Here is a 21,083-nt window from a genome sequence, read left to right as displayed (position 1 = left end):
TAAATCAGAGGTTAAAACCTCATAAACTTTCTGTTTTTAATTAGGGTTTATACCCACAAGTAGTGTACAAGTGTAAAACTTGTTGAATGTTTGATGGTTGGACTAGCTTGGGCTATCCTTCATAAGAATCCACTCATTACTTGATGTTTTGCTATAGATTAGTTGTTGTTAATACCTTGATACTTGTACGTTCATGACCCTCCTTGTTGTTTATAACAACAAGTGTAGTGGTGAACAATAGAGGTGCCTAAATGGAAGCTTGTTCTTCCTACCTCATGTATGTATTCTATGACACAAAGAGGTACCTAAATGGAGACATTAATCTCCTACCTCATGCTTGAACCATAAGACTTGTAAACTATATAATATCTAAGTTATTCTATATGTATACATCTAAGTAACTAAGACTTGATGATGACTTGATAGTTATTTGTTAAGTGGACGTTACATCATCTATGACCATGCCCTTGTTACGACTCTAATGGATCTTAGAATTCATGAAATCATACCAACTCTTTTGAGTTTCAATAGTGTCAAGAACAAGAGTTATGTGTACAAGATGATTATTTTCACCTATGTTACTTTCTATATATTTTAAAAACTCCGAATCTATAATCTTCCGTTATACGCCAAACTCACACACCTACGTTTCCTTGTGTAGAAGGACAAGGTGCTCCGAACTAATTCATCTACAAACTTGCTCTCGGAACTTCAAGTCACCACTTGTAAACCGTGAGTATACTCGAACCCATTTTTACTTTTAACACTTTGGGTGCAACATGTATTCTATATTAAACGCACATGACACTTGAAACTTATTTGAAACTTACTCTATCTATTTAAACATGAAACATGAAACTTGTGAATCTTGAGACTATTTTGTGCTATGTGAACGTTTAATTCTTGTGTGTAGTTCCGCCTTAACAATAGTAGCGCTATAGGAGTAATGCACCTCCCCGTTAGTCTTTGGGGTATTGTTAGGAGGAGACATATCAACCTCCCGTGAAACTTTGGGTTAGGTACTTTAACGCATTGGGAAACTTGGGCTATCACTTGGACTACGTAAACTAGCACGTTGAAACTATTTTATTATGTTCATGTTGGATATGAGTTTTATTCTAATATGCTATGTAAACAAACTTGTATACTCGCTCTTTGCTTTTGCATTGAAACTCTATTTTAATACATGTTGCAGGTTGATTATTGAAGTATTGGATGATTGATGAAACGAGTTTAGGGTGGACTAGATACACGCCTAGAATATTTTATCTTTTGTTTGTTATGTTACTTGTTGAAACAATGTTGTTATTTCCTTTTGAATCATGTATGACTTTTAGTTTTGAAATGAAATTTGAATTTAAATTAATTATTGTCACATAGTGTTATGACGTTTTGAGCAATCTATACACACTTCGTCTCATCCCGATGTTTCCGCCATCGGTTGGGGTGTGACAGATTGGTATCAGAGCCATAACTATAGGGAATTAGGAAAATTGCCATGCTTTTGCCCTAATCTATAGTTCTAGGAATTTTGCCTCTTATTTGTTGTTTAAAACTTTGTACTCTACCATGCATGCTTCCTAGCTATACTTTTGATTAAATTTATGTGCCTTTCCTAAGGCTAACACGAATACACTTATGCTATTTTTATACTCTTGTAACACTAACGAGAAGAAATTTACCAAAATAGGCGTGAAACCCACAATTTGGTAAACGACTCTCATTCTACCTTTAATCTATTTTTGCACGAAATTTCACCATTTAGCTAGGAGTGACATCCACAACTTAATGGTAATTTCCATTTCAACTCTAGTGGACCCTCGTTAAAGTGTCAAAATTTTATTTTGGCCGACGAGTACCAACCACATTTAGGGTACGAAATCGTCAAGTTAGGGGTGAAACCCGCATCTTGTCGATTAAGTCCCATTCCTCGATTTTCATTCTCGCCAAAGTCCCGAATGTTTCAATCATTTAGAGATGTGTAGTAACCGGAAGGGTAAGATACCGTTAATCGCTTCTCGACGAGAGTATCTTACTTATAGGCCAAAGCACAATATCTCTAACTCGAAAGAACTTTCGACCCACTTTGGAATAGTCGACGTTTCTTTACCCGAAACAATCCAATGTTTTATTGAGCCTCTCTTTTATGTATCTCAATTTATATGTAATTTTATACTTGAACGTTCGTTCATTTCCAAATGTCGTTTTAATCATTTTGCACGTTATCGCAATCGCGAACAATAATAATTCCTCTCGAACAAACTAAATTTACAATGCTTTCCTTATTCATGTTATGCCATGTGAAACCCATGATTATACTATGTGAGACGTCTTAATCTTTTTATGTTATACATCTCGAGTTGAACCTTTTATGCTATATGACATTTTATGCCATGTGAATCAAGTGAACCCTTTATGCTATGTGACACCTTATGCTATATGATCAATTTCATTTTCTTAAACAAACATTATGACCAAGTCTCACCTATTCCCTCTTTTCGAATTCGAATTGTTTTTGAAATTTCACTTTTACGCATATATCGTACAAATACTTTATCATACATTTATACATTATTCATATACATGATTTCACATAATTTTATTTATACCCCTTGTCACAATAAATGGAGACATATCATCAAGATAGGAGTGATTTCCTTACCTTGACGACTAACTCCGTTTCTTTTCTCATCTTACAACGACCTCGCCAACGAATTAGGGGTGATTCCCTTACCTAGGTGATCGTTACCAATATTTTCCTTAATAGACTATATTACGTAAACATGATCACGTTTATATCTAAATCATTTATCATTAGCCAAATCTCTATTTATTTCAACATGCATTGTTTATATGAACGAATTCCTTACTCTACAATCTATTTTTATATAGCTCTCACACACAAAATTCTTAACCTTTACCATAAACGCTTATTCCTCGATTTTCAAAATTTACGAAATGCTACTTATCACCCTAGTTGGTTTAATAAATCCATTGCCAACGAAATTTTGTATTCAACGTAACTATTGAAAAAGGCTCATCTTATGTCCTTAAACTAGAGATTTTCTATTTTCAATTGGGAATCAAACCAACTTTTTCACGCATACCTACAAAATACTACCAATGTTATTCAATCATTTACTAAAATTTCTTTCAAAATCAGTAAAATGTTTTATTAAAGACGCTTTTTCAACAATCACTAAGATCGTATACCAAAATCTTTTTTCTTAAGAATCAACGTTGTCGCAAAAAATCTCTCGAATTTCTTCTTTAATGCAAGATCATTTAAAACGATGCAAACTTATTTACTTCTAGAACCTTTTCAACCATTATTGAATACGTCAATTTAATTTAAAATGTGTGGGCAAGGAAACTTCATAAGAACCAACCATCTTCAACGTATGTAAATTTTTTTTTTTAAACTAGAGTAGCATTTCCTCTCTTTCACAAAGTATAACACACATAACCAATAGATATTATATACTCTCTTTACATTTATGAACTAGATTCTATATTTCGTGTCAACTCAATCTGTTTTGATTTTAATTAAACTTCACGCTTTGCTCAAACAACTATACATGCATTTCATCATACACATTTTAGTCGATATCTCGTGATAACATCATTCATATCGTTCGTATTACCTACTCAACCTCTTGAATGCTTTATACGCTTAAATCCGTTATGTCCCAACGTACACCATATACGTAATACTTATTATTCGTACCAAAACTTATGATCATACGTTTTATGCTTACACTTATACTCATACCACTCGTACGTTTTATGTCTATACTCATACTTACGTGAATATTCATACTTAAACTTATACTTATGTCCATACTTTCATTCATACTCAAAATTCAAACATTTGTACCCGTACGCGAGTGGAATCCAAGGGATTCGCTTGCGTGTGTCCTTTACATACTTAAGCTTGCTTAGTTACTATACGTACACATTCCTAATTTTAAATTATGTATACCCTGATTCATACTCAACTAGTACAAGCTATGCGGATCATGCGACGATCAAAATAATCGCGGGTGCACACGGGGTTATAGTGATTGGCTCATGAGAACCATAGAGTGTACTACTGTGTATGGTAAGGCACGGAACGTAAAATGACACCGAACACGAAACAGACGTAATGTGGTCAAAACATGGTGGATACGCCGCTGGTACTTCCTATATATAAGTGTTTTCACCATGTTAACAAACTTTCGTAAAACGTGTCAGGAGAAATTCAGTGTTTTGCAGACCTATTTAGACCTAGTACAACTTTAGACAACTAACGAACGCATTATATCCGATTATCCATGACGAGTCTTCATTCTTAGCACGCTACTCTCATCTATCCAAAACATATGCCATTCTTATACTTGCATTTGTTTATTAAGAGTCAATCGTTCAATTCGATATACGCAACTATACGTTTCCAATTATGTTTGGTACCTCAAATTATTTTAGACAAACGAACTCCTTTCCAAACCTATCTTGTCATTCTTCAAAATTTCATACTTTTTACGTTTCAAAATTTTCGAGTCCCAATTCTTAATAATCACCTTTTGCTAAAACTCTTTCAAGTCTTCCTCTTGAATAAATTTCGGGACGAAATTTCCTAAAGGAGGGGAGACTGTAACGCCCTGCTTTTTCGTAACTTTCCTTAATTAGAAAACGCGTCTTTTATTTCTATTTTTGGAAGCTTGTTTCTTTAGTAGTCGTATTTTCGTTTGAAGCCATTGTAAATCCGAGACTTTGATCGTAATAAAATGAATCTTTTATATAAAATATACATCATTTATGCATTGACACGTGCATTCGTTTAACACATGATTCTTAATTCGCTTAAAACGTAAGTTTGACTCGTAACCATGATCATGTATTCATAATTGTTAAACTTTCCGTACATTCCTATGCTTGATTATTCAATAACAAGACTAAGTTATATGTTTATTTTTTTTTACTTGATCATACCAGATCATGAATCAAACATACTTGTTACATTTTGATACACATGTATTTTATCACACATATTAGTGATTAAACATGCTTGTTATGCCTTTTAGACCTTGTTAACATGTTGGGTATAGATCCATCATCTTGTAACAATTTAATTAACAACTAATATATGACTTAATATTATAAAAAAAATAATAAAAGAAACTAAAGGGCTGCCTTTCAGCAGCGTTTGGGTCTTGTACCCATTTAAAGCCCTTAATTATTTTTATAAAACATCCTCCAACAACTTATAACATCATAAATACTTAACATGCCTTACTTTTATGCATTAATTGGTTGTCACAAAGGAAAAAAAAAGGAATGTAAATGGCTGTTAACAGCCTACCGATTTGGACAACTTTTAAGTTGATTCATTTGATATTTTCAACCTTTAATTAACCTAAACTCATGATACTTAAATAGTTAGTATTATGTTTGATATAATATATAATATGTATTACAATCTAATCCAAAATGTAACAAAAAACAAAAGATATTAAAGGCTGAACAGCCTGTTCCGTCGCAAGCTTCAAGAAATCAACAACATGTTTTTTTTTTTATTTCATTTAACCTTCAACTACTTGTCTTAAATGCTAACCCAACTTGAACCCTAAACCTTCTCCTATAAATACCACACTAATCCAAGTCCTAAACACTTTACAAACACTCTCTAATCACTCCAAATTCACTCTCAAATCTCTTGCAAACTCAGAATTCGGGCAGATTTGTGTTCTTGCACTAAAAGTGGTATAACTTGCTCATTTCTTAACGAAATTACTTGATTCTTTTTCCTACTTGCTTGGTTAATCATGTAGTTTGATTCCTTGACTTCTCCTTGGAGAAATCAGACCTGGAATTGCTCCGAAATTGACCAAAAACTTTCTGTTTTGTTTCAAACTTATGCAAACTTCATCCAACTTGTGTGAAACACATCTCAAACCAATGTCCTAATGCTTACAACCTCTCTTATGGTTGGTTAAGCTTAAAAACATGGTTGAGACATCTAAATCAGAGGTTAAAACCTCATAAACTTTCTGTTTTTAATTAGGGTTTATACCCACAAGTAGTGTACAAGTGTAAAACTTGTTGAATGTGTGATGGTTGGACTAGCTTGGGCTATCCTTCATAAGAATCCACTCATTACTTGATGTTTTGCTATAGATTAGTTGTTGTTAATACCTTGATACTTGTACGTTCATGACCCTCCTTGTTGTTTATAACAACAAGTGTAGTGGTGAACAATAGAGGTGCCTAAATGGAAGCTTGTTCTTCCTACCTCATGTATGTATTCTATGACACAAAGAGGTACCTAAATGGAGACATTAATCTCCTACCTCATGCTTGAACCATAAGACTTGTAAACTATATAATATCTAAGTTATTCTATATGTATACATCTAAGTAACTAAGACTTGATGATGACTTGATAGTTATTTGTTAAGTGGACGTTACATCATCTATGACCATGCCCTTGTTACGACTCTAATGGATCTTAGAATTCATGAAATCATACCAACTCTTTTGAGTTTCAATAGTGTCAAGAACAAGAGTTATGTGTACAAGATGATTATTTTCACCTATGTTACTTTCTATATATTTTAAAAACTCCGAATCTATAATCTTCCGTTATACGCCAAACTCACACACCTACGTTTCCTTGTGTAGAAGGACAAGGTGCTCCGAACTAATTCATCTACAAACTTGCTCTCGGAACTTCAAGTCACCACTTGTAAACCGTGAGTATACTCGAACCCATTTTTACTTTTAACACTTTGGGTGCAACATGTATTCTATATTAAACGCACATGACACTTGAAACTTATTTGAAACTTACTCTATCCATTTAAACATGAAACATGAAACTTGTGAATCTTGAGACTATTTTGTGCTATGTGAACGTTTAATTCTTGTGTGTAGTTCCGCCTTAACAATAGTAGCGCTATAGGAGTAATGCACCTCCCCGTTAGTCTTTGGGGTATTGTTAGGAGGAGACATATCAACCTCCCGTGAAACTTTGGGTTAGGTACTTTAACGCATTGGGAAACTTGGGCTATCACTTGGACTACGTAAACTAGCACGTTGAAACTATTTTATTATGTTCATGTTGGATATGAGTTTTATTCTAATATGCTATGTAAACAAACTTGTATACTCGCTCTTTGCTTTTGCATTGAAACTCTATTTTAATACATGTTGCAGGTTGATTATTGAAGTATTGGATGATTGATGAAACGAGTTTAGGGTGGACTAGATACACGCCTAGAATATTTTATCTTTTGTTTGTTATGTTACTTGTTGAAACAATGTTGTTATTTCCTTTTGAATCATGTATGACTTTTAGTTTTGAAATGAAATTTGAATTTAAATTAATTATTGTCACATAGTGTTATGACGTTTTGAGCAATCTATACACACTTCGTCTCATCCCGATGTTTCCGCCATCGGTTGGGGTGTGACATATTTCTATAGATTAAACAATGTAAAAAGTAATTATTAAATACCCGTCACAATTAGTGTTATGAAGTCTCGAGCAATCTACACGCTTCGTCTCATCCTGATGTTTCCGCCATAGGTTGGGGTGTGACAGATTGGTATCAGAGCCATAACTATAGGGAACTAGGAAAATTGCTATGCTTTTGACCTAGTCTATAGTTTAGGTACCTATACTTGACCATTCTTGTTTCATGCTTTTAAGACACTCAAATTCTTCCTACTTTGCTTCTTTCTATTTTTTTTCGTCATAATTAAACGATTCGTTCATCCTAAGGCAATTACACGCTAAGGACTTGAAGGCGCTCATATTCCATAATCCAAACGACTCATCAAAATAGGGCGAATCCCGCCTTTGGTGACGAATTTCAATCTATCCATCATGTTATTTTGCACGAAATTTACCACCAAGTCAGGAGTGACATCCCTATCTTGATGGAAATTTCCACTTCATATTCTTGTGGATCCCTGTTGACGACTCAAGATCATATCTGGTTTCGTTCAATAAACCACATTATGGGGACGAAATTGTCAAGCTAGGATTGATATCCACACCTTGATGACTGGTTCCATTCTTCGATTTTCAATCTCGCCAAAGTTTCGTATTTTCGATCGAATTAGGGACATGTATTAACCAGAAGGGTAAAATACCGCTACTCGCCTGTCGACGAGAGTATTTTACCTATTAGGCCAAAGCATGTCTCCGTAATTCGAAATGACTTACGAGTCACTTTGGAATAGTCGAAGTTTCTAAACTCGAAACGTTCCAATATTTTATCAAACCCCTCTTTTATGCTATCTCGATATCTATGTGATTTAATACTTGTTATCTCGTTCATTTCAAAACCAATGTTATACTAGAATCGATTTATCATCCAACCATTCAATACATACATACTAATAGTTATACTTGGTTCGGGATTACTGGGTGATTCTTATGTGATAAACTTGTCATTAACTTTGATCAAAGCCACAACTTAACATGTATAGCGCTTGTGTAGCGCTATAGGAGTAGCGCCCGCCCGTATTCTTGAGGTCATGGTAAGACATTTTGCGGTACACGATGGATTGACAATTAGTCATTAACTTTGATCAAAGCCACAACTTAACATGTATAGCGCTTGTGTAGCGCTATAGGAGTAGCGCCCGCCCGTATTCTTGAGGTCATGTTAAGACATTTTGCGGTACACGATGGATTGACCTGTTTATTCGCATGCCAGTAATGCGTTAATCTTGATTAACTAAAGTATGTCGTGTGGATTGTTCAATGATTTTTTTTACATATGCTAATGCTAGTTATACTTGATTCGGGATTTCTGGAACATTCTTATGTGATAAACCTGTCATTAACTTCACAAGAAGCCACACCTTAACATGTATAGCGCTTGTGTAGCGCTATAGGAGTAGCACACCGCCCATATTCTAGTGGTCATGTTAAGTTAACAACATTACACCCTTTTCGTTGCGACGATGTGGGGTAGTCAACATTGCGGTACACGATGGTTTGACATGTTTACTCACATGCCAGTAATACGTTAATCTTGGTTAACTAAGTATATCATGTGATTGTTCAAAGATTTCACTCCTACTCTATACTCTCTCATACTTAAACACAATCATGCTTACATACCTAAATCTTTATACGTTAGCACACGCACACATTCATACTCGTAATACGATAATGTACCCTGACCCGTACACTACTAGTACAAACTATGCGGATCATGCACATACCAAAATAATCGCGGATGCATACGTGATTATATTGGTCGATGCATGAAAACCATAGTAGGTTCTATTGTGTATCGTAACACAGAACGTAACATGACATCGATTATCGAAACGGACGTAATACGGTATAAACATGGTGGGTACGCCGCTGGTACTTCCTATATATAAGTGTTCCTACCATATTACCGAACTTTCGTGAAAACGTGCCATGAGAAATTCGGTGTTTCCCCATACCCTATTAAATACAAACTTTGATCAATCACAACCTATTTCTCGGTTATACCCAAAACACACTCCGAAAATGCCATCTTTCCCCAAGGTCTTCCTCTTGAATAAATTTCAGGACGAAATTTCCTAAAGTAGGGGAGACTGTAACGCCTCGTATTTTCGTATTTTTACATTTTTAGAAAATTCAAGTTCGTTTTCTATTTTTAGAAAATTAGATCGAAAAACGGAATAAAAAAAACACAAACAACGATGAAAATTACGCGATTTTACGTAGTCGACGAACGGACGCGCCAATAACGACTACCGACACCATTTTTCATTTTTTTAAATCTAAAATTTTAGTTTACGACACTTTATGGAGCTCGAGTTCGTAAACGGATCTCGTAGAAGAAATGGGCCGCGTATAACACGAGAAGCGGGCTTCTGGGCCTGGGCCCAAGCCCACTTGAAACCTAGTATATATAACTAGTGTTATAGTGAAAACCCTAAAATATATTTTTGAACAGCCGCACATCATATTACTCCAATTTCTTTCATTTGCCTGCTAACCTATACACACACACATACGAGGGTCATGTCCCTCTCAACATCATTTTTTTACCCTAAAACCTACACACAGACAACACCATCGCACACCATCTCTCGTTGTTTCGAAGATCGCCAGAGATTCAGAGATACGAGGACGTACCGGAGTGCCGAAACCTTGTCGGAACCATGAAGAGGTACTGGTGGGAACCCGAAGACGCTGCCGGAGCTACGTATCCTCGCCAGAGCTCGCGTCGGAAGACTAACCGGAGTTCACCGGAGCCGCCTGAGGTTCGCAACGGTACCACGTCATCGCCATAGTCTCATTCGAACCCCTTCACATTCACCGGAGCTTTACCGGGGTTCGAAGATCACGTCGGAACTCGGAACTCTCGTCGGAAGACTAACCAGAATTCACGTTGAATACAAACCGCCACGTTCGGATAACCATACGTTCGTTCTCTTGGATATTCTCAATCTTTACTCGTGCGTTATTTCAAGGAATCTCCAAACGCAACCAATCCAAACGCAACCAATGTGAGCATACTCGATCCTTTTTTACGCTTTATTACCTTTGGGATGCAATACATGTAGTTTCAATCGAATACACAAACATGCTAGAATTTTTATACAAAAAAAATCTCTATATATGCTCATACGTGTTATACTTGCAATCATACGTGTTATACTTGCAATCATTCGTGTTTTAATTCATATGCTTATACTTAGTTATTGCCATGACAAAAAAAAGGTTGTTTAAAACATTTTTTATATTTATACTTAAACTTGTATGCTCGCCAATACTGTTTGTATTGATCTATGCTTTAACATGTATTGCAGGATTTGGATGATGCAAGGAATCTAGTAGGACTACCTAGAAACACATTTAAACTCTAATACTTGTTGTACTATAACTTATTTTCAAACATGTTGTAATTGTTTCCAATCTTTGTATGAGACCATTACGCAATGAAATGAAATGAAACTTAATTAGTTGTATGTTATTTATTTCAAACTTGTGGTATTTCTATAGATTAAACAATGTAAAAAGTAATTATTAAATACCCGTCACAATTAGTGTTATGAAGTCTCGAGCAATCTACACACTTCGTCTCATCCCGATGTTTCCGCCATCGGTTGGGGTGTGACAATAATGGAAGGTATCATTCTGATATCACAACATATTTTAGGCATATTAACTTCAAAAACTTGTATATGACTCTTATGGTTACTCGTTACGCACTTTACGCGTTTGGATCGGCTTATGTAACTAGTTTACCCATTTTAGCCGAAACGGGTCAAACCATATCTTTTCGGTCTCAAAATCCAGAATGTGATTATGTTACCCATATTAAACAAGCACGCAAGCTTGTTGGGTCAAAACCACATTCTAAAACGGTTTTTGCTTTATCATGCGTTTCAAACCGTAATCCTTATATAAAACTAACCAGTCTAAGATTAAGACCTGTTAGGATTCTAATAGGTTATTAAAACCTTAACTTCCAGATCTAGGAGCCCAGTAACAGCTACGTGCACTCGCTGTATTTGAATTATACTTTGCTCAGGTAAATACGTTTATCTTATTTTCTCTATACGGGCTTGGGGTACGGTATATAAAATACCGCTTGGTCGGGGAATTGACCTTAACCAGTTGGTGGCTAAGTGTTGTCAAATTAACCCGTTTAAAAATGCTGTTTTGTTTGTTTAACGCCTTTGGGGGTTTAATGACCATGTCCCGGATATCCTTGGCATCATTCAAAGAATGGCCACGACCTTAGCACACGGGTGTAGGCGTACACCCGTAGTGCATTTCAATAAGTATAATCGTCGGTCGAGAGAAGTCTCGCGGCGGAATTATATTAAGTGGTGAGTCTATTAATCTTTAACTCGGCACGACCCGGGCAACTGAACGCATAACAGACATGTAATTCTTTTACAAGATTATTAAGCAAATATTTATCCCAAGTTATAAAAAGTTTTGTGCCACGGGCATTTAAATCAATTTTTAAGCATTTTCAAAATGAGTCAGTTAAATTGTATTTACCAGTGTAAACTGACGTATTTTCCAAAAAGGCTAAGTGCAGCTACTACGCGTAATAGGCTGGCCACTCCTTAGCATCCGTAGAAGTCTCGCAAGCTTAGGATGCATGAAGTCTGTTGAAATAAAGTTTCCTTTTTATTTGGATCTGCCTGTGGATCTATTTCGACTATTTTGTGATACTTGGATATTACAATATTATTAAGTTGAAATAAATCTTTCTTTGCTTCCGCTGTGCATTTATATATTGTATGTTTGACTATTACGATATCAACTACGTCACGGAACCCCCACCGGGCCCACCGATGACACGTGGAAAATAGGGATGTGACACGATCGGACAGGCTAGCCGATCGGACAGGCTCGCCGATCGGATAGCCCAACCGATCAGACAGGCTAGCCGATCGGACAGGCTGGCCGATCGGACAGCCCATCCGATTGGACGGTCCATCCGATCGGACAGTCTATTCGATCGGGCAACCCATTCGAATGGGCCAGCCTTTGATCTAATTATCATTCGTTTCGCGTATTCCGTTATCATTTAACGCGCTATCCAACACTCATGTAATCAGTCTGAAATCAGGGCATTCTCAGGCATAATCCCGCCAATCCAAACCAAATACGCACTGTGAGTATACTTGACCCATTTTTATCGAATTTTGGGTGTAACATACGTTCTTTATAAATCGAACTCATCAACGAATCATTTAATCAGTCAATTTATCACTTGCGAATAACTGTTTGCATAGATATACGTGATGCTAGTTACATATGTGCTAGGACTTATACTCATGACGTCCCATCACGACTAGTATAGTACTATTGCGCCCGACGGGGTCTAGTTATGCCATTGAAGAATCGAGCATCGAGGACTTAGCTGGTAGTATCAGTTTTGTGAGTATATATGTCGTGTATTACGTCTATGCATGTGGAAATTCGCAGCACTTTTAATCTATTATACTATTACATATCAAACCTGTATACTCGCCAATACTTTTGTATTGACAATATTTTAACGTATGTTGCAGGTTTAGTTGAAGTCTTCATCAAATCAAGCTAAGAAGTCTAGAAACTCACCTAAAATCTAGGTTGTCGGATTTGAATTGTTCGAGGGGACAAGAAACCTATAATGACTTATGTGATTGTATTATTTGTTAGTATGGGATAACGAATGTAATAAATATATCGATAGATTCACAAAATTTTCAAATTTAAGATTTAAGATCTTTGATGTTTTAAGTTGGAATTTGGACATCTTGAAAAAAAAAATCGTAACAAATACTACCAAAAATAATAATAAAAAGTCTATACCTTACTTGAACTCGTATCTAACATTGAAGTGTAAGGTGTAAAATTAGATACACTAACGTATGAGATGGCGTGTGCATTAAACTCCTCTGACGTCACCTTAACACACCCTACTGATTTTCTCTTATTTATACCCACCAGTCCACCACACCTTCGTACTGCATTATCATTCTATTTCCATCATTTTCTCAAACCTTAAATCTTAAGTGTTTTTAGCTACACCCCATATTCATTCACCTACCTTTAAAATGGCTATCAAAGTGTACGGCTCCATGTTCTCCACCGCAACTCTCCGTGTTCTGCTTTGCCTAGCCGAGAAAGATCTCGATTTCGAGCTCATTAATGTCGATCTCGCCTCAGGTGAAAACAAAACACCCCATATGCTGTCACGAAGTGTAAGTATAGTATATAGGTCATATAGTTAGGCTGTACATATTGCCACACCAAAGTGCCTATTTGCACACCAAGCCCTAGCTCTACCTACGCCATAAGCTGCGTATAGCTCTATACATGGCGTAAGTATGGGGTAGATCCCCAACCAGATGGTCAACCTCGTACACCGTCAAATGAATCAAATGTACGCCGAGTATAGAACTATAGACCCTATACGCAGCCAGTGTATATAAACCCTAAGTGTGTAAATAGGGAGCAGTATGCCTATATTAATTAGTTACCACATGTATACGTTTATTCACTTTAGCTATATCTAATATTTATATGTATATGTATGCAGCCGTTCGGCCACATTCCAGCATTTGAGGACGGTGACATCAAACTCTTCGGTAATCAATAGCTACAAAGCATCAAAAACATAAATATCATTTGTTGCGTGTAAATTCTTAAGGTGTTATAAGCTGTAAATTAACTAAAACAATACTTTGTTGCAGATTCAAGGGCGATTACACAGTACATATCACGCACATACGCTGATAAGGGGACAGATCTGATAACCAAGGAGCCGAAGAAGGCGGCAATGGAATCAGTGTGGATGGAAGTGGAGGCACATGAATTTGATCCGGTGACTAAGAAGTTAGCCTGGGAGTTGTGTATGAAGCGGTTTTTATTCGGACAAAAGGGTGATGACGTCGTTGTGAATGCAGAGAAGAAGAAGCTGGAGTGTGTGCTTGACGTGTACGAAGCACGGCTTTCGGAGAGCAAGTATTTGGGCGGAGATAGTTTTTCGTTGGCGGATCTGCACCACGCGCCGATGATCAAGTTTATGATGGACACGCAGATGAAAGAGGTGTTTGATGCGCGTCCCTGTGTGAGTGCGTGGGTTGTGGATATTTTGTCAAGACCCGCTTGTGTGAAAATTTTTAGCGTGCCTGCTTATTAAGAGCACCGACAATGGTGGTTGCGTGGCGTGGTTGGCGCAGGTGGGCGAGGGCGATGGTGGGTCCCCTAATTGAATTTAAAATTAAATTATTAAAAAAAATAAAATAATCCTTGAAAATGACTAGTTTTGGAAAAGAAACGAAAACGGCTATTTTATAAAAAAAAAAAAGTTTGTAAAAAACCTATAAATGTGATTAAAACATTATGGATGGACCTAACGAACATGGATCCGTAGAGACGGAAGACGCACTTGGAATTATGCGATCAAATCAAGAAACTACACAACATATTATAATTTTTATTTTTAGTTGAAGCATTTCTTTTTCTTTTAATTTTATGTATGGTTATTATTATTATTAATGTTTTATGTATGTTTTAAATTTTAATGTTTACTTTGAAGTTCTTATATTTTATTAAATGTTAAATAATATTATATATAATTTAGATATATACAAATAATTGAAAAAATAAATTTTACAAAAGTAGGTTTATTTATGTAAAATTAATTATAAAAGTAGGTGATGATGTGAACTTTTGAGAAAGTTTGTTGTGTTAATATGAGTTTTGAACGAATTTTGGAATCTAACGTGGTGGTTTGTTGTTGTAGGTGCTTTAAACGTTAGGTTTGATTAATATAGCTTTGTGAGTTGTAAAACATTAGGGGAAAGTTTGTTCTGTCAATGAGTTTTGAATGAATTTTGGAATTTAACGTGGTGGTTTGTTGTTGTAGGTGCTTATTAGCTTTGACTAATATAGCTTTGTGAGTTGTAATTTGTGCTCAGGGTTGTTGTACTGTTAGGCTATGCAGTATGAGGAGTTAACGCAAAGCTACCTCAGCCAAAAATGTCCTCACCTCTATACCGCGGGCGCCATAGAGGGGAGTTATTGATGTCTCGCCAGTACAATAGCGAGCATTCACGAGCTTGACATGTTGATTGTTGTGTCACTTGACCGTTGAAGCAATGGTAAAATTAAAAAAAAATCAAATAATATATCCATATATTACGCACTCTCTCATATTTTATTCCACCAAAAACTTCTCCATCCTATCACTCTTTTAACACTCTCAACATTTTTTAATACTCTCAACGTATTTATCTAAATGGCACGTCGTTGGACCGAGGCCGAGGATATCGCGTTAGTCACAAGTTGGGTGGGTAGGGTCGATTTAGGATTCCCTAAAGATGGGCCTCAAACTTGGAGCATGACTAGGACCGCATTCTATGAACGTGTAGGTGAGAATATCCGTGGAAGAGAACATCTCGGAAGGTTTATGCATCTACGCCTAAAGTGTTCAAATTTTGAGAGGTGCTATACATCACTGCATTGAACTGCGAGGAAGGTGTAGCCTAGGATGTAATGCTTGCCGAGGCACGTACCGAGCACAAAGCAAACTACAGATGGTCGTTTGATCATGTTGCGGCTTGGAGGGTTTTTCGAATCCGGAATGAGGGGCTTTTCGCAGCAGGACCTTAGATTACGTTTGTTTTATTTATATGTTTGATGTTTTATTTTTATGTGTTATGTTTTTTTTAATTTGTTATGTTTTTATTTATAAGTTATTTAAATGTTATGATTTTTATTTCTAATTTATTTAGATGTTTTGTTTTTATATATTTATTTAAATATAAAATATAATTAAATGTTAGAAATATCAAAAAGAAATTAAATAGGTAATTATTGAAGGGCTTTATTCCATACTGTGGGTTTATTCTAAAAAGGCAATGGAGCCACTTGTCTTACGTGGATAATTTGTCACAAAGAAGCCCCTAGAGGGTAATATTTATTAATCTAAAATTGTTCTTGCGCGGTAACCTTTTTTTTAACAATAAATCTTTTAAATAAAATAAGGATTGAGTAAAATGCCCAAATAGTCCATGAATTTAGATCACTTTTGTCACTTTAGTTCAAAAATAAACCTTTTGTATCTATAGGTCTCTAAGATTTTTTTTTTTTTTTTTGCCATTTTTATCCAAAAGACAAACTAGTTCAGAATTTTCTGTTAACCTCCACATTTTTTGTCTTCTCCCTAATTTTAATGAAGGGTAAAATGGTCTTTTGACGTGTATTAATATAAATAAATTCAAAAAACCACAAGAAATTCCTTTTTTGACTGAATCTACATTTTTTGATCGTCTTTACGTTGTAAAGGTCAATAATTGGAAATTTGTTCTAACTAGAATTGAGACCCGCCGCAATGCGGCGAAGATTCTTTAGTTATGACTAAGTCAATCTAGGACTCGCACGTTATTTTAAACCTGTCAAACGGGGATGTAAAAACATTCACCCACACACGCATGTTGCGTCATGTTAACTCGCAAAATTTAGAACGAAACGTAAAAAGTTAAACCAAAGACGCACGTTGCGATGTGTTAAGTCACAAAATTTAGAACCAAGCATAAAGCGAAAAATTTGTGGAAAATGAAAACTGTAAAGGACCAAAGTTGAAAGTAAAAAAAATGTGAGGATAGATTGCAAAAGATAAAAAGTTTTGGGTTAAAAGTAAAAAAAACAAATAGTTTCGGGTTAAAAGTAATTTATGAAATACTTTTGGGTGAAAAGTAAAAAATCAAATTTTTTTTGGAAACCCCCAAAGCCAAGGTTACGACAACCATATGCATAACGATTTTTTCTTTGGAAAACCCTCAAAGCACACGCCGCGTTGCGACGGGGCGTAAAACAGTGTCAAATAGTACTAATGTCACACAACCGTTATCGACCACCAACACTGACTCGACCTAGGGTTTGCGTGTTGCGACGAACCAGTCAAACATGAAAAAATATAGGTAGAAACGTTGAACCACACATGTACGTTGCGTCGTATTAACTTGCAAAATTTGAAACAAAACATAAAAAAGTTGAACCACACTTGTACGTTTCGTCGTATTAACTCGAAAAATTAAGAAAAAACGAAAATTTGCCAAAGATGAAAAATATAAGTAACAAAAATTGTGAAGTTAAATTGCAAATAATGAAAAGTTTTGGGTTAAAGTTAAAAAAACAAATTATGTAGGGTTAAAATTGCAAAAGTTAAAAACCTTTGGAATAAAATTAAAAAAGGAAGTTTTTTTTTTTTTTGAAAAACTCACAAAGCACATGTTACAAGTTGTTATGCACAAAAAGTTTGCTTATTTATATATGGAATAATAATGAGATTATCTTGATAGTCCATTAACTCAAGTTCGTAACAGTTAACACCAAACCTTCATCCAACAGTTAGTAAAACATTCGGTGAGAAATTTGTTTATTTGCGTATAGTTGTTTATATACTAGTAGACGAAGCCTAAGCGTTGTGATTGAGGTTTTAGAATTTGTAAGACTCGATTTTTAAGATTTGTACATTACTAATTATAAACCCGCGAAAAAACTCTTTATTCTGACGATTTGTACATTAGTATTCACCTTATAAAAAAATCATGAAGAACCATTGTAGCGCCAATTTCAAAAGTTTATAAAATATCACTCTTATATATTTTATATTAAAACACCTGTAAATATTATTGTTCTGACGAATATATAAAAAATTCATCATAAATGTAACTTTTAAATAAAATAAGTGCATCATGTTTCACGGAAGTTTTTTAAACAGTTAATACACATCACCTTATTTATTATTTATACCATCCCATTTGCTAAAGTATCGTTATCTTTTTCTCAAATCTTTCATACTTTTAGCTACACTATTGATTCTGCAACCAACATAATGGGGATCAAAGTGTACGGTTCCATGGTTTCCACTGCAACTCTCCGTGTACTGCTTTGCCTAGCCGAGAAGGATCTCGAGTTTGAGCTCATTAACGTCGATCTGGCATCTGGTGAACACAAAAGACCTCACATACTTGCACGCAATGTAAGCATAACTCATACGGTAATCAGTTTCCAGATGTATACATTTATTCGTTTCGCCTTATATATTCCATGTGTACGCAGCCATTCGGCCAGATCCCCGCGTTTGAGGACGATGATATCAAACTCTTCGGTAATCAATGACTACAAAACACAAACTTCATTTGTTGCCATTTAATTACAAAACTGTTGTTATTGTGCAAGTTTCCTTAGGGCTTAGGCAGGGTCGGTATAACGTTTTTGGAGTCCCTACGCGTCAAAGAAAATCACCATTCGTCCAATCCTACAAAACACAAACGTCGTTTATTGCCATTTAATTACAAAACTGTTGTTATTGTGCAAGTTTCCTTAGGGCTTAGGCTGGGTCGGTACAACGTTTTGGAGTCCCTACGCGTCAAAGAAAATCACCATTCGTCCAATCCTTTTTTTGATTCTTGAATACTTGACAACCCCAAATAAATATCTATAGAATCGCCAATACCACATCAAAATTCCAAATATCATAGATTAAATCATTCAATTCGCAAAATTGATTAATGATTTAGTGATTTTTTAAGGTTGCTCAATATATATGTATATTTGAGGCATTGAATAACCGTAATTACCCCTGATGTCGGCCCTAATTCCATCCAATCCACAATCTTTTTCACATTGGTTATTCAAAAGACGCCGAAAGGAACAAGGGTTGGTGTGTTGCGTCGCTCCTTCTGGATTCGGGAATGAAGCGTGTCTGAACAATGTGGACTCTTGGAGTAAAATCCTAAATATTGGGCCTAAAAATATTGTTTAAATGGGTCAAAACTAGTCTAATATAAGAAAAGAAAAAAAATGAAGGACCTTGTTTCTTGGTGGCCCTAGGCCTTAGTCTAGATTGATAAATCCAACAGGCCAGCCCTAGTTAGGGCTCATGGAGTGGGGCGGTGAGACATGGGGAAGGTGGGTCCCCAGCGGGAACACCTCGCACCTATTTGGGGAAGAAAAACTCACCGGAAATTTGGGAGATGGCACCGAAAAGATTTTCGGGGAATATTGTAAATCATTGAAAATTTAAATAATTAATGTTTTAAAGATTGTTTTAGTTATATTAAATCTTTTTAAATATACTAACCTTTTAAAGTTTTATTTATATGAAAATAATTTTATTTTGGGAAATTCTGGAACGACCCTGCGCAACTGAGGAAGAAGGGTAAAAAGTTGATGTGTCACTAAGAAAATGAAACAACTCCATCCTCCTTACATATGAGCCATGCTAATCTTCTCTATGTTGTTACAATTTTTTTTGGATATCCCAAAGAGCTGGGACATATGTATATTGGTGTTTGGTGTTGCGTTTTCAAAATAGATTTTGCGTTTTTAAAACTGCGTTTTAAAAAAGCATGTAGGTACATGCTTCTCCAAAACTGCGTTTTGGAGGCAGATAATCACTTTTTCATCCAAACATTTTTTTAGATTATTTATGTTTTACAAACGCAATAATTAAATAATCACTTCAAAACGTAACCACAAACACCCTCTAAAATAATACTTTGTTGCAGAATCAAGGGCGATTTCACAATACATATCACGCACACACGTCGGTAAGGGGGTGGATCTTATAAGCAACGATCCGAAAAAGGCCGCACTGGAGTCAGTGTGGATGGAAGTGGAGTCTCAGAAACTTGAACCAGCGGCTATGAAATTAATCTGGCAGCTGTGTATGAAGCCGCTTTTATTTGGACAGAACAGTGATGATGCCGTAGTGAGTGTGGAGAAGAAGAAGCTGGAAAGCGTGCTCGACGTGTACGAAGCACGGTTGTCGGAGAGCAAATATTTGGGCGGAGATAGCTTCTCGTTAGCTGATATGCACACTGTTCCGACAATTAAGTTCCTGATGGACACGCAGATGAAGCAGGTGTTTGACGCGCGGCCGTGTGTGAGGGCGTGGGTTACGGATATTATGTCCAGACCTGCTTGTGTTAAGGTTTTTGGGGTGCCTGAGTGTTAAACATTAGGTTTGATTTAGTAGTTGTGTGAGTTGTTCGCCGTTGTGGTTGTGCCTTTAGGTAATTTGGTGTTTGATGTTGAGCAGCGATCACTGTCCAAGATGTATCAATAATATTATCTTTTGATAATATATAGACATATACAGAGATGTATAAAACATGTGAAGTGTATACGCCAGTAATATAACGACATGTATACTTTTATTTCAAACGGTGCAGAGGGTCACTGGGTCAGTGTTGTAAGGATGCTCGGTTTGGGGCTCGTCCTTGGAGCGTTCAGGTGCGGCGACGGGCCGGAACACCCCCCCTCCCCGGGTCGTCCCCATCGGGTCTCACTTCTTTATCCAACACACACAACTATACATACATACATATGTATATATAAAGGGGCTCATCCCCACACCCTAGGCCCATCCATTTAGGCTCATCCATTATATGATGAGTGATTAAATCCATCAAAAGACACACGCTCTGGGTTTTGGGTTGTGACAATTTTGGAAAACAAGAAGATATCTGTTCAATTTTGGGCTGTTTTGTTTGTCCTTTCCCTAAATCGTATTTAGCGGTCCAACCTAGAATTTTCGTAAAAACTTGCAATCTCT

At 36.1% G+C, this 21,083-nt stretch overlaps 2 protein-coding genes and 1 pseudogene across 2 annotated transcripts; 2 read left to right on the top strand and 1 right to left on the bottom strand.

Annotated features, from left to right (window-relative positions):
* Positions 1–13,473: 13,473 nt before the first annotated feature.
* Positions 13,474–15,039, top strand: LOC110937367 (glutathione S-transferase APIC). The gene is made up of 3 exons (XM_022179777.2): positions 13,474–13,713; positions 14,052–14,100; positions 14,206–15,039. The coding sequence occupies exons 1-3, from the start codon at positions 13,567–13,569 to the stop codon at positions 14,652–14,654; spliced, it is 645 nt and encodes a 214-aa protein (XP_022035469.1). The 5' UTR covers positions 13,474–13,566; the 3' UTR covers positions 14,655–15,039.
* Positions 15,040–18,308: 3,269 nt separating this feature from the next.
* On the top strand, positions 18,309–20,610 carry LOC110937366 (glutathione S-transferase APIC). The gene is made up of 3 exons (XM_022179776.2): positions 18,309–18,503; positions 18,584–18,632; positions 20,035–20,610. The coding sequence occupies exons 1-3, from the start codon at positions 18,357–18,359 to the stop codon at positions 20,481–20,483; spliced, it is 645 nt and encodes a 214-aa protein (XP_022035468.1). The 5' UTR covers positions 18,309–18,356; the 3' UTR covers positions 20,484–20,610.
* On the bottom strand, positions 19,707–19,803 carry LOC118492021 (annotated as a pseudogene).
* Positions 20,611–21,083: the final 473 nt, after the last annotated feature.

The sequence above is a fragment of the Helianthus annuus genome, chromosome 4, assembly GCF_002127325.2.
Source record: "Helianthus annuus cultivar XRQ/B chromosome 4, HanXRQr2.0-SUNRISE, whole genome shotgun sequence".
NCBI lineage: Eukaryota > Viridiplantae > Streptophyta > Magnoliopsida > Asterales > Asteraceae > Helianthus > Helianthus annuus.
This window is presented reverse-complemented; position numbering and strand designations above follow the sequence as displayed.